Source organism: Exophiala viscosa (assembly GCF_022695815.1).
Source record: "Exophiala viscosa unplaced genomic scaffold EDD37scaffold_17, whole genome shotgun sequence".
NCBI classification, from domain to species: domain Eukaryota; kingdom Fungi; phylum Ascomycota; class Eurotiomycetes; order Chaetothyriales; family Herpotrichiellaceae; genus Exophiala; species Exophiala viscosa.
In genome coordinates, this window is record NW_026944369.1 from 134974 (window position 1) to 149352 (window position 14379).

Genomic DNA, 14379 nt, shown 5'->3' on the forward strand with positions numbered 1-14379 from the left:
CTCTTCCTGACTCTCTGACTCTTGGTCCTTTTGCGAACCAGATTCTCTCCTCAGACTTCCGCCTCTCGCCTCATGCTCAGTCTGATTTCCTGACCATACAGAATCATACACCCTGTTGGCGCCACCCTGACCACCCCTTCTGAACAAAGTCACGAGGCCACAGCAAGCGACGGTTGACCATTCAATCTGTTTGCCTGATTTTTTCTCGCCTTCCGTAGCACACCAGCAAATGACGCATGCCTGGCGGACTTCCAATGTGAACAGAAGGATTACTCTATTCTACCATCATGTTTTCTGCCTGCGCCATCGCGCCTGCGCAGTCACCTCTCTCAATGGCCGTTTTTTGCCGGCACCTATTGTTCCTCGCTCTTGTCGCCATTGAGACATCTGCCTTCAATAGCCATCAATCGGCCATGCAGCACAATATCAAGTCTTCCATTATTCATCACATCCATTGAACTGTTTATTCAAGGTTTACATTTTCATTTCCACAGAATATCCCCAGCCTGTTCCATATCTGCCATCTCTTACCAGTCCATTTACCATCATTGTTGTCCCACTCATATGCGGAACCACTGACTCCCAGATTGAGGACTCGTTCCACGAAAGAGGCCCATCCGCCCAGAACTCAGTACCGAACCAGCCCTTTACTGAGGACCTACGTCGAACTCAAAACGAGCGCGCAGCGACGGCCTACCTTAAAACCCCTTCGTTTTCGTTTACATATTATTTCACATCTTACGAAACATCCTCACCTTACCATCAGAGCAAGAGTTGCAGTCTTGACCTGAAGGTCACCATCACCAACCGCTCTCATTTCGAGGCACACACCACATACACAATGGAGCAGTTCAACACAATGCTCCCAACTCCCCCCGACGAGTATCTGAATCTAAGCAACGGGTTGTGCACTGTTGGACCTGACTTCATTGGACCTGTACCTCCACCGGGACCAGAAGATGGCAAGAAAAGACTGGTGCCCAAGGCTCCAACCTCTCCGGTGTCTGTCTCTTCCACTGTACTTTCAGCATCCTCCCTTGCGCCAACAGAGAAAGAGAGCCTCGACCGTGAGGAGGCTGCGGCAGCTATGTCCTTGTTACGCCGGGCGGCAAAGGTCAAGAATGACATGCCCAGCGGCGCTCATGACCACGACAAATACACTTCCGCCCTGCCTTTGGACAGGCTAGAGATGGACAAACTCATGGAACGTGTCAAGCAAGGCAAAACTGGAACGGAGGTGCTGGACACCGGGCTACAAAAAATCGTTCCGACTACCCAGCAGTGGATTCTCCTCCCGGAGGAACAATGGGAGAGCAAGCTCTGGCGTGCCAGAGATTCTCGTTTTGTGACCCTTGCAGACCTTGTGAACCGTGTCAAGCTTTTCCTTGATTACTACATTCCTGGGTATGAAGACATCGATGGTGGTCAACATGAAAGCCAATATGGTCGGGATACTGTCGAAACCATACTCTCCTGCACCCGTGAGCCATGGAGAAGCGCGAAACTCCTCGCATGGGCAGGCCGACTGTCAGAGATTCCGAATGACCAGATCTTGCCAAACATTCTTGACATTGTCCATAATGGTAAGCACAATAGCCTCTTTGTACAGCCCAGAGGCATGGGCACGGCCAGACGAGTTGCCAAGAAGTCCAAGAAGTCATCCATCAAGCAGGGGCCTAGCTTGCCGGTGGCCCGCATGCCAGCTAGCACGAAGCTGGCCCGCCAGGACATGGAAGTCGAGGATGTTGAAACACTAAGTCACATTGTGGAGACAAGCACAACAGTCTCCAAAGAGAAGTTCTTCACGGGCCATGGAAGGGAGGTCAAGGATGTCGAGACAAGACGTCCGATTGTGAAGGCAAGCACACCAGTCTTAAAAGAGAAGTCTCCCGCTTCTACCGCACCATCTGGAAAGCGTAAGCGCTCTGATCGCGATGGATCGGAGAGCAAAGCAACAAAGAAGAAGCGAGGCAACTTTGAGGACTCGGATCATAGTGACAAGGAACTTTTCGGCCGACACATCAAGGAAACGCTCAATGCTCGCTCGAAAAACAAGGCAGGTTACGAAGCCTTTCGTGACGCTATATTGCCGCCCAACAACAAGGTTCTAGACCCCTACGATCTCGACCCCGAAGAAGTGTCTCTGTGCGAGAAGTTGACTTGGTCGCACGACATTTACCGATGTCAAAAGGCTCGCTTCTTTCTCGGTCTTGCTATCTGGGTGGAACAGAATCGTCAAGCTATAGAGGAGGGCTGTTCAATGCCCGTCGGGGATGTGCGCAAGTCCGTCGCCCAGTTTTTCGGAAACATTGACGTCAACAAAATCAGTTCCATGTTCGGGTATTTCGAGTCACGGGGCTGGATACAGAACATACTCGTGAAGGATGAGAACAATGAGCAGCGTGTCTCTACCGACTACCTCAGACATTTCCCTTCAGATCACCGTCGGGAACTGATGCAGGAAGTGGCGGATTTCGAGGCCAACCCGCTGAATGGTATACCCCCAGAACAGCGGTATGCCAAGGTTCAGCCAAGCGATGAGTCGAAGCGGCTCGGAAGCATGAAGTAACTATGACACAAAGGCTTTGGTGGTGGTGGTCGTCGGAGATGTGGTTTTGAGGAGCCTCCAGATGAATGAGGTCGAGAAGGCCAGTGAGGGCTAAACAGACACGACAGACGATGGAGAGAGATTGCTATGTTGATCCCGAGAAGACCTCTTGTTACATCCGTGTCCATCTGTGTCCATATGATTCCATAGCCTGCCTGTTGCAATGGCAAATGGCAACCATTCCTACAGCTTACAAAATGTCTCAACAGCAATCTTCGTGTCGTCCTTCGTCTTATTAACCATATCAGCGATAGCTTTGAAGTTAGGTCTCTTCACACCGCGAATTAATTCAAACGACAGACTCTTGCTGGTTGTCACGATTGCTCCCTCCTGCGCCGACCGATTCAGTGCCACGAGGCGTTCACCCACGTTGCACCTCGATACCCCGTCCGCGAGAACGTACACTCTATGTCCCTGAGCGAGCAGGTCCACGGGCAAGGTCTCGCGTCAAGCCAAATGGTGATCGTGGCCAGCACAACTCACACAGCAGTATATGATGGATGTCATAGCGAGGATGGCAGAACGATCAGCACATGTCTCCAATGCCTATTCTCGACCTCGTGCTGTTCTGGGGCGAATCTGGCGGTAAGTCTATATTGCACGGCATCAGCCCAGGCCAGACCACCCGCCATGTCCTTTGTTCTGCTAATGTTGACATCCCTTGGGGACTTTAAGGCCCGGCGGTTGGCGAGACAAGCAGGAAAATACTGGAGGTCCTCCGGACCGTGGATGGATGTTGTGGAAAAGAGCTTCGTGTTCGTGTGAATCACGATCTCGTTTCCTCGCCGTCACCCATGCTAGTGTACAACGTGTACGCCGCCCGGGGTGGGAAAACCATATCACAAAATGTGGGAGGCCGCAGCGGGATGCAGCTGAAGGAACACCAGAGGGGAATGTAGTCGATTTGGATATCACTTCTCAGGTCGATGCAGTGACGTGGCAGGACGTTATGGTCAGGCTGTCGTCTTCAGCATGAAAGCATCGCTTACTGAATAGCGATGACCCATTAGAGTATGGGTAGCTGGGCAGTTTTCTGGGGCGTAAGTGCCGGGAAGGCTGGAGACCGGCTCGTCAGGCCGAAGATGATGTCGAAAGCAGGGTTCTATGCTGGGCACAACGGGGCTGTGCATACACCGCCCCGGGGAAGATCGCACTGCAGGTGAATGTGAACACATCGAGACCATGGCTCTTTGGCTGCGTTGAATAAATGCGTGCGGACCATGACACTAGACCATAAGCAAGCAAAGGCATAGCTAGCGACTTCTGTGCCGGACTGTCGAAGGATCACGCCCTCCATATCGGCTAGACCAGAGATTCAAGCGTTGGCTCCTCATGGTCGATACAGTATTCATATGTCAGAGAGGCGCGAAACTGCATAGTTCCTACCTTTCGCAGAAGTCCATGATCACACCGGAGAGTGCTAAGGCTTGCCGAGCCATGAAGATTTGTTGACGAGGTTCCAATGAGCCTCTGGAAGGGTTGCTGAACGGTTCAACCAGTCACATCGTCACAAGCTTGCATAAGGACAGCAAGACGAGGTTCCCCGGACATGCGTCGAAGAAAGCATCAGACTGTGCAACATCGATGTCATGAGGAGTATCGGCTAAGCTTTGCTCTTTGAACGTTGTGGCTGTCTTTCCAGCTCTGATTCGGACGGTGGTGGCCTCGACAGTCTTTGCAGCTGAAAAGGACTAGACTCGGATAGGCACTGCCATTGCCTTCTTTTGTGATGACGAGGTGTCTCTGCAGATATGTTGAAGGGGCGAAGCCTTCGTATCAGGCTGAGACAGTGGATAATCGACACAGGTGTCTGAGATTGGGAGGAGAGAGACGGGGAACCTCGCTGAGAACTGTAGCCTAATCATGCCAGAACAACGCCGGGATTAGTGGACGGCTGAATGCTAGTTGGTCAATGGGCTCGACCATTCCTGGTACGTGCACCCCCATAGGTAGGACAGCATAGTACTGGTGTAACCATGTGTATTCATGATTTCCGTCCTCTCATACTTTGCAGACTTCAAGAAAGTCTGGACCACGTGGCATAATCCGAGATACGGCGCTGCAGGCCTGCATGTGAGTAAGTAAGCGGGCGCCGAAGGGGATTCAGCATGGGCTGCACTGGCTTGTGCAAATCGTGCATTCTCGGCACGGTGGTAGAAAGGTCGCGATTCCACACAATTGATGTTCGGTCTGAAGAGATCAGCGGATCTAGTTCCAAGGTCGATCTCGGTTAGGAGGTGTGTCCGAGATCTCAAACATCGGCAAGCAGTTCCAGCTCTGAGGATGAAGAAATCTGGTTGTTGGGTCGGCCGATGATTGGCAGTCAAGCAAACTTGACATGGCGAGACATTGGCCGAGATATCCGGAATGAGCTGCAGTGACATGGGGCTCGATTATCATAGTACCGACCTAGGATGTTTGCGTCGAATTCAATGCCGCTGGACTTGCATCATTGAGCGGTTCGCAGAGGTTTGTTTGTCTGGCCTTCCAGCTGGGGCCATGGCGTACCTCTTGGGTCAAGGACTGGTACCTGTGCATTATTGGACGAGTGCGTATGGGTTTCACGCAGAGCAATGACCTTCATCGCTTGACAGACATGGGTCAGGGATGGCTGGGCCGTTGCAGATCGTTCTGCAAGTGTTTCGATGTTGTTTGTCGTTAAATGTTGTTCTTCAAGAATGTTGAATGGGGAAGTACTCGTACGAAAGTCGTACCTGCAAAAAGAGGTAGATCACGTGCATGGCTCATCACGTGCCTGACGATTGTGCTTACTCATCTCATGCGTCTCGCTTCCTCAAGTTCAAAGCAAACGACGCAGTGGCTTTCTGGCTCTTTCGCTGCGTCTCCAGATCAAACTGCAAACTGCATTTTACATTTTTCGACAGCAACCCCCGTTACTACCTTCATTTGCCCGCCCATACCTTCGAGCGTTTGCGACATTGCTGCCTCTACTCTACTGATTCCCAAAAGTGTCAAGGCGTCATCTTGGCGGGAATGTATCTCCTAAGGCCACACGGTTACGGACGTCTCACAAACCCCCCTGGTCATTGCGACAACGTGTCTTGCGGGTGAAGCGAGACCACACATCTCATTGGCAGGAAGCGCCTCGTTAAGCTGCAAATCACTTCCTCCTGTTCATACACTAAAACGGATTTGGGGTCCCTGCCGGATTGGAGCTCGTCGGTCCGCTGGCAGCTCTGATTGCTATGAAAACAAAAACCGTTGGACCTGCACCTAGACATGCTGATCCACGCCAAAATGAGCGGTCAACTATTGCCTTAGGCATGATGATGTAGATGCTGCCCGAAGCTCTACAAGCCTGCAGTACTTAACCTCAACAACCTTGACATTTGTTCTACCGGCAAAGAAGACCTCTGTGACCTTGGAAAGCAGATTTCACTGAGGCACATCTGGCTCGAAATACTCCGCCCTGAGTCCAGGGACCTCCTACCCGAGTGGCAACGCAGGTATGTTGCGCATATGACAGGCTTGCCCCGAAAATATCAGACAGGCGAGACGGCACGATCCGAGAACGGAACGACGATCCCAAGGACCACGGTAGGGCGAGGTGAGCGAACCTTCCTGAAATTACAGTCAAACAGAGTCAGGTCTTGCCCTGTTGGGAGGGATTGACTAACCCAGCACTGCCACCTCTCTTGCTAACAACGCCTCGTCTTATCCTCGTGCGTCCACGCCAGACCCTTTTCCTTGCCCTTCTGGCCTTGCCCTACCTCCCGTAGGCAGACCCCGCTCATCTCATCCCTCCACAGTCTTTGCCTACCAATTTGTCGACTTCTTATCGCGCCTCCACACGAGCTGGGTATGCGGACCTCTCATCCTGGTCGTTCGATATCCGTCTGCATGTCCCTCCTGCCTTAGCTTCCATGATTCCATCTCTGTCTCTCGAATATCAAGTACGCACCTTGCCGTAGTCAAACTTGCCAGAGTCATTTTCACTTTCTGTTTTATACTCGACTCCATTTCAGACACCAGGCAGCAATTTTTGTCGATTTCTCACATTCAGCCCGGTTTGACCGACCACCGCTACCCCTTGAGGCATCAATTCTTCCCTGACAGTTTCGTCGCTCGTTTCTCCATCACTCACGCAGGGCACAACTTGGTCGGAAAGCCTGCTCTAGTTGGACCCGAGCCTGCCTTGTCAAGTTTCTTTTCATTGACAGTCGTGACAGCTTCAGGGTCTTGTCACTCGACCTGTACTCATCCGTCCAGTGGAAGTTTGACTGGCATTCTATCACTTTGTTGCACGTTCAAGAATGACCGACTATGCGCCACGAAGCAGCCAGGATTACAATACCTTCTTTCAGAATCAGCAACTCGCCATGTCGCATTATTCCAATGGCAACGGCCTCAACTACCTCTACGGCAATGGTCAAGTTCAGTATCAGACTGTCAACGCTCCATGCCCAGCATACTCAAGCACCTTTGCCCCTACCCAGAATACCCATCCAAGTCCCATGTATATGTCTACAGTCCCTGGAATTCCATTGCATTATCCGATCCCAAGCAACAGAGTACCTACCCTACCTTCTCAGTCGCGTTCGCTTCCACCATCCTCCTACTACGCCACATCCTCGTCCAATCATCGTGCGTCAGTCCATCATCCACGACTTATACCGCCCCGAGACTACAGTCACATGGATGGCACTGAATGTCAAGACTCTCCAAATGAGGACACCATGCTTTCGGAACCAGTCCTCCCTCCCCTCGAGGGCTATCCAGACGTACACGAATTTGACGAATTGATGAAACGGTATACTTGCTTCTTCTTGGGTTGAATCTGAGGCCAAACTGACATGAGAACAGCTACGTCCATGACCTATCGCCGAAGAAACAGGACAAGGCTTTGATCAATGCCCGCAGAGCTGCCAATATCCGCCACGTCCTCATCGATAAGAAGACGACCTCAATTGAGTCTGCGCAGTTTCGGTGAGCCTTGCCATGGGAGTCCTCGGGACTTGTCAACGATTTAATGACACAGCTAACAACGTTCGGAAGGTTCTGGGTCAAGAAGATGTTTACACTGCAGCCCGCTGACGGAAAACCTCCTGAAGTAAGCATAGACCAGCCTCTCGATGGCAAATACTGATTCAACTCTGCAGCACCGAAAAATTTGTCACGAGGGTAAGCCAGTCGCAGTCCGAGAGAAGCTATTCAAAATCCTCACCAAAGCACACAAACAATGCCAACATGGGGGTCGGGACAAAACATCAGCCCAAGTTAGGCGAATTTATTCATGGTATGGGTTCTGAATGCTGTTGCCGGATGGGTTGATACTCATGTCGTTACTATAGGGTCCCGAAAGAGCTCATCTCGAGGTTTGTCAAGCTGTGTCCGACATGTCAGGTTAGAAGAGGGACTGCTCGCAATTCCCCACCAGAGTCGGTGAAGAGTGCAGACACGCGGATGAATACGCAATCACCCGACAATATCGGGGTTGCGAGCTCTAGAAAGAATTCCATGTCGAGCAGGCAATCACTGGCCAGTGTGACTTTGCCTCTACAGTCAGCAGGCTTCAATAGCAGTGCAACATTTCAACAACAGAATCGCTGGATGACACCCTTACCACCACAGCAAACCCAAATGGATATCAAGATGCCATTGCCTACATCAAGCAGCAACAGTGTCAAGATCCGGGATTCTTACAATACCATGCCACCTATACCAATGAATCATGGACACACCACGCCATCAGGATTGAGCTTTTCATCTGTGAATAGTTATACCAGCGTGTCAACACCTTCAACTGCATATACTTCGGATTCTTTGTCTCAGCCGACCCATGGTCATGTATCAACAGAGCACAACTACGATCTTAAAGCCGGTCACCACTATCTTTAGGCATGCAGATCCCTATGGGATGGGATTCGAGGTTCATTCTCGAAAAGCCAATGTACCTTCAATCTCGTCAGGGCCTTCGGCACCAGGATGCACGCATAATATACAACAGAGATGGAATTTTCGATTCGAGTGACGTGGCAGAAGCTGGCCGTTGCGCGAGAGTGGTTTCGAACAAGCACCGACGTTGGTCCTAGCAGCCTTTGATCAGCTCGTCTGGAGTTACCGCTTTTTTCTTAGGCTGGGCGGTACTGTACTCTACATCGTTGGGCGTTCAAGGTCATCCTCCATTTGAGCAAGTCATCGCTCTTTTCCAGGGGAATGCTGGGATTTCTTGTGAGAGCATGCCTTGCGAACCACATCTAATTTGATCACAACAAGTCGACCAGGCCCCAGAGTTCGACGAGATGGGGCCGGGCTCGTATTTGTGCAAGGACATCAGTGGCCTTTCCGGGACTGGAACTCAAGGGGTCAATGCTAAAGGCATTGGGAACGGAAAAAATGGCGTCGTGGTTGGTATATGGGTTTGGGAGACAGGGTAGATAAAAACAGGTGCATCCCACGAGACTTTCAAAGGTGCTCTGGTGTTGACAGATACCTAGCTAGGCCGTGTCGATTGATGTCTCTATCATCTCGCTGTGTCAAGGTTCATATCGTGTTTAGGCGCCGTCTCGCCCAAGGCTGAGCGCCCCTGAAATGCCCTTCTGGTGCTTGAGGGGTCTGCCTCACGTAATAAAGGGGGGTGCAGATTAAATTTGACGCTAGGAACACAAGCGGAAAGTGTCAATTCGCCCTGCATCTCCAAAAAAGTTGAACGTGTTGAACAGCCTGGCAGTTCGCAGTCAATCATCACTCTTTGCATTCCTGTCAACACCGTTCTTCGGATCTACTCAGCTTTACGCGTCTACACAACCGCACTCTTGCACTGGCGTTGTCAATTGATCCTCGCCATCCTTATCAATTCGCGCCGGTCGTGTCTACCACGTCCCTCCCGTTGAGCATCTTTCCCCAAGTCAGCAGCGGCCGGCTGCAAAGCTCCTGCACAAGATGAATCTCTTCAGGTTACTCGGTACGCAACTCCCGAGCGGTCTCTTCCTAGAACTGCAAGACTGACGCATCAATGACAAACAGCCGATCTGTCGCATCTCTTTTCCATCTTCATCCTCCTTCACAAGATGCGAGTCACGAACGTACGCTGCTGTCCGCCTCGATATGGTTCTGCGCCTTGCTAACACAGACCTTGAATTCAGTCGTGTTCAGGCATATCATTCAAGTCACAAGCGCTCTACTTTCTAGTATACCTGACGCGATACCTTGGTTCGTTCCGCCCACCTTGCACCGCTGAAGACCGCAAGGACACGCTTCGTCTAACCTCGCGAACACAGATCTGTTCTGGACATTTACCGACAGCGCATGGAACACCATCTTCAAGATCATCTTCCTCACATCCTCCGCCTACACGCTCTGGGTCATGCTGAATGACTACAAGCCCACGCACGATCCCAACCTCGACACCTTCCGCGTCTCCTACCTGACGGGCAGTTCAGCCGTGCTGGCCATCCTCTTTCCATACAAATGGACAATCCCGGAGATCCTGTGGGCGTTCTCGATCTGGCTGGAAAGTGTGGCCATTTTACCGCAGCTCTTCATGCTGCAGAGAACGGGCGAGGCCGAGACAATCACGACGCATTACCTCTTCGCGCTGGGCATCTACCGAACCTTGTACATCCCTAACTGGATCTACCGGTGGTTTTCGGAGGGTCACTTCGATCCCATACCCGTTGTTGCTGGGATCATCCAAACGGTGTTGTACTCGGACTTTTTCTGGGTATATTATACGAAGTGAGTTTCCCCCCAATGTTCAGGACCAAAACAGCCTGCTTACATAGAACTCAGGGTTCTCAAAGGAAAGAGCTTCAAGCTTCCTGTCTAAGGTATACGGCAATCATGCGAACATATCCTTGAATGTCGAGCCCTAAGAGAACAAGTTTTGTGTACGGAATGCGGACTTTCTTCTTCGAATTGAAACATTATAGACCGAAGCTGTATTAGCTCCGAAGTCGTGACGAGAATCAATCTCAGAGCAAGCGATTCACACGCCATATGTCAGTGTCCAATTGTGTAGCATAGCGATGCGTGGGATGGAGAAACGAAATAAAAGTCAAAATAATACTGTTTACTCCCTATTCAAGAGACCCTAAGCTTCGTCAGATTTAAGAGCACTGTAAGTCCATTGCATGAAACATTAAGATCAGAAGATATTAATTGGTGACTATGCACAGTCTCATCAAGTGGAGAACTAGTATAGAAAATATGGTAATCATGTGAAGGTCGCAAATAAAATCGTCAACGCTCGCTAAGTCGTCAAGAGAGTCAAATAGGAGATGGTCGTCCATAAATATCCATATCCACATCCCAAAAATATCCGTATGATTTAGTGTTCACCAATTCCTTTTGGTACCCAGAACAGCAAGCACGACGACCAAAATGCAGACGACAAGCCCGACAGCGCACATCCAGCGATTCAGGTTCCGCCACCAGCGTGCATGCTGCCATTTGAGTTCCGCCACGCCCGCGGTATGTCTCTCGATGCGCAGCCTGGCGAGGACGTCCATCTCTTCCCAATCCGAGAGGCCTCCCTCAGGCTGCGAAGAGTACCGCTGCGACTGACGCCGCTCTATCGCCGCTTGGCTGTACGCATTCTTCTCCAGGTCTGCGTACGATGCTGGTCGCTTTGGGAGAGGCAGGAAGGCCGCGATGAACCATGTGAATGGAACAACGAAGCCAACGGCGAAACATGCGACCTGTGCGCTGCGTAGGTCTGCTCGTCTCGAGAAGAAACCGCCCGACTGCGACATGATACTTGGGGCGGTCCAGCGGGACCTTGCATTGAATGGGAACCCAAAGCCGCGTGATGCGGAGGAGCCTGTGTTGAGTCTCTGGTCGTGGTGCAGATGTGGGGAGGCGGGCCAGCTACGCCGAATTTGGGCACCTGAATAGTGCACGACTGACATCTGAGATTCCGATGGTGTCACGCTGTAGTCGTAGCTAGGGCGGCGGTAATGGTGCTGGTGTATGGTATATGTTGACCCTGGACCAACTTCAAGCGGTTGTTCATTAATCTCAATGACACCGGCCCAGTGAGACCGTGGGTCGACTGGAGATAGAGGGGCGGAGAATGACCGGCCGTGAGTAGAGGAATGGTGCGTGGAAGGGTACGACTGTCGCCGTGTGTCGATGGCTGCTGTTGCAGGGCCGCGGAGCGGATTGGATACAAGAGGTCCTTCGCCGGGAAGGGTGTGCGATTTCCTCGCTTCAAGACGTGGGCGGGATCTGCCCTTGAAGAGAGCTTCCATGCGATCTGTCACGGCTTGATGGAAGCCGCGTCGGGTCGGACTGCCATTTGATCTCGCGGTTGTTGGTCGCGAAGGTGCTGGAAGTGTCCTTTGACCCCGACCTGTGCTGGCCAGGTTTTGCAGATTTACGTGTGAGGTGCTGGCATACAGATATTGGAATGATTCTGCATAGGCGCCCGAATAATACCGTTTCGCCCATGTTGGAAGTGGAGGCGCCGGGGCGACTGCACTGCCCGAAGAGGTAGGTCGAAGTGAAGGAGAAAGAGAACTGTTTCGTCGCAAATGCTTCGATGATCTCATAGGAGTGAGTCGTGACAGCGACGAGTCGATAGAACCGACATAGCTGCCGCTGCGTGATGTTCGAGTTGTGGGCGATTTGTACACATCGTCGCTCGAAGGTAAAGCTGACACTTCGTCTGCGGCTTCATGAGAGTCCGAGTCGTCATCTCGAACGATCCGGATCTGTGACTTGATGGATGGTGCATTGATTATATACATCGATGCTGGGGCCAATTCATCGGAGGTCAAATACTCATCGATTTCATCTAGGACCGAAGATGAGACGCTCGTCGGCCGGGTATTTGCGGCCTCGGATGGGATTGCTGATAGCCTGGATGGCAATTCCGGTCCTGCTGTCCCCGCGGAAAGAGATCTAGACAGAGATCTAGAGTTTCTTTTCGGCACCATCAGTCCAACTTGTTGGCTCCTGGGCGGTGCGCGTACGACCGGATATTGTATACGAGGCGGACTCGAGCTGAGAGCAGCTTGGAGGCTCGCATGAGACTCAGCAAGTGAATAGTCGTCAGAGCTGACTTGGTAAACTCCCAACCTTCGCACAATCGGGCTGGAATCATCGAAGGAGCCTTCCACCTGACGAATACTTTCACCTGCGGAAGATGCAAATCCCCGACTCTCGGGTGAGACGTTACTGGCTGCTGCCGAGGTGGGGATATATCGATCCACGGGTGGACTGGAGGCCAAAGGGTTCCTCGCGCCTGCCCTGTCTGCGAATGAGCCACTTTCCAGAGTATCAGAACGTTTCCGCTTCGGTGACGAGTCTGAGCTGCGACGTGTTAACGTGGTGGCAAAGTGGATGGCGGCAGGTCGTGAACCGAATGGGCTCGATGTCCCTAATTTGATCACATTTGGACTTGATGACTGCACATCGTCCTGAAACTGCTCCGTACTTGATGTGTGGGCGAGTCTGACCACATTTGGGCTCGAAGAGCTGTTTTGAACGGTGCTGATACTCGGATCCGCTGTGGATGAACCCAGGCCAGAACTATACAGATCCGCAGGTGGCCTCGGACTCGAGGTTACACCCAGAACTCGATAATTTGGACTTGAGGTAGCTGCAAACCTCTCGGCGATGGAAGTGAAAGATGCCCTTGATGACCGCCTATTCGCAAACCGTCCCCCTTGAGGCAATGTTGGCAACAACGCCAAATCGTCAGAAGAAATCTTGCGTGCATTGTCCCAAGCATAAGGCCCAGACAAACTTTCGTTTGACCCTACGGCCCTTAGTCGTGACGAATTGGCGGTGCTGGGGCGAAGAGGAGGCGACGCAGCTGTGGAAGGACGAGACGCTTCATCCGCCTGAGCCTCATATAGATCTCGCAATGCTTTGACAGACCGCTTGAGCCTAATCGTGGGTTGTGCGACCCCTCGCACAGTCCTTTGTGCTTCGTTGGTTCTTCCCGTCTCATTCGCGAATGGAGAGTCCGTGAAGACATCACCGTCGAAGTTGCGAGTGCTTTTCTTCTTCTTGATCGAGCTGGGAAGGAGAACATGTGCCGCCTTTGTGGGAAAGGGTGTGGTGTTGTATATGCTGAAGTTTTCCTGATCCGACAGAGCATCTTTGCTCAGGCGGGCCGAGATTTCGTTGGCTTGGGACTGGGTTCGTTCTCGAAGGGGCGTCCTTGCTGGAGAGGTCCGCTTCGGCGGTCTCGACTTCACCGACGAAGGGGACGATGACATTGCTATCGCATTGTAGGAGGGGGACTTGATCCGAGAGGAATCGGCTGCAACTTATGACGAAATCGCCAGAGGGTAGTCTGTTGAGTATAGAGTACAGATGGTGAGGTAATCGTTGGTATAGTAACGAGCGACTGAGGGTGAGCTGTGCAGAAACAACAAGAGTCAATGCTTGAGTAGCCAGCAGAAATGTAGTCAGTATGTGCGAGCGGGCGTCATGCCATACGATCGGCGGCCAGGGAGACTATGGGGCCGAGGTGCATATGCATGTCCCAGGCGAGTTAAATTGTTCCTTCACTGACAGTTGATGGGCGGATGGCTTGCATCTGACAGCAGACGTTGGAGATTGCGGTTGTTGATACTTGTATGGCCTTGGAATGCAGGAGATTTTGCGGCTGAAGTCGACCTCGAGCTTCACGGTAGGTTGGATCTAGTCGCCAGAGAACCGAAGACATGGTTCTCGGGCGGCTTCCTTTTGACCATTTGTGTGCCCGATCACGCGGATAAGGAAATACCCTGTAAATTCGCCATTTTCCCTCCAATCTTCAATGACGGTGGAGCCATGATTTCGGAGATGAATATCGA

General features: G+C 51.8%; 4 protein-coding genes across 4 annotated transcripts; 3 read left to right on the forward strand and 1 right to left on the reverse strand.

Moving 5' to 3' along the window:
• Positions 1-650: 650 nt before the first annotated feature.
• EDD37DRAFT_208203 (uncharacterized protein) lies at positions 651-2793 on the forward strand. Its single transcript, XM_062810268.1, has one exon. The coding sequence runs from the start codon at positions 842-844 to the stop codon at positions 2567-2569; it is 1728 nt and encodes a 575-aa protein (XP_062665389.1). The 5' UTR covers positions 651-841; the 3' UTR covers positions 2570-2793.
• A 3943-nt stretch (positions 2794-6736) lies between these two features.
• On the forward strand, positions 6737-8606 carry EDD37DRAFT_208265 (uncharacterized protein). The gene is made up of 5 exons (XM_062810269.1): positions 6737-7379; positions 7433-7555; positions 7625-7679; positions 7729-7865; positions 7921-8606. Exons 1-5 carry the CDS (start codon positions 6883-6885, stop codon positions 8465-8467), a joined length of 1359 nt encoding a protein of 452 aa, XP_062665390.1. The 5' UTR covers positions 6737-6882; the 3' UTR covers positions 8468-8606.
• A 674-nt stretch (positions 8607-9280) lies between these two features.
• Positions 9281-10813, forward strand: EDD37DRAFT_643258 (ER lumen protein retaining receptor). The gene is made up of 6 exons (XM_062817415.1): positions 9281-9533; positions 9596-9654; positions 9715-9781; positions 9850-10306; positions 10361-10688; positions 10747-10813. The coding sequence occupies exons 1-5, from the start codon at positions 9512-9514 to the stop codon at positions 10395-10397; spliced, it is 642 nt and encodes a 213-aa protein (XP_062665391.1). The 5' UTR covers positions 9281-9511; the 3' UTR covers positions 10398-10688; positions 10747-10813.
• EDD37DRAFT_208353 (uncharacterized protein) lies at positions 10698-13949 on the reverse strand. The gene has a single exon (XM_062810270.1). The coding sequence runs from the start codon at positions 13795-13797 to the stop codon at positions 10906-10908; it is 2892 nt and encodes a 963-aa protein (XP_062665392.1). The 5' UTR covers positions 13798-13949; the 3' UTR covers positions 10698-10905.
• Between the last annotated feature and the right edge of the window lie 430 nt (positions 13950-14379).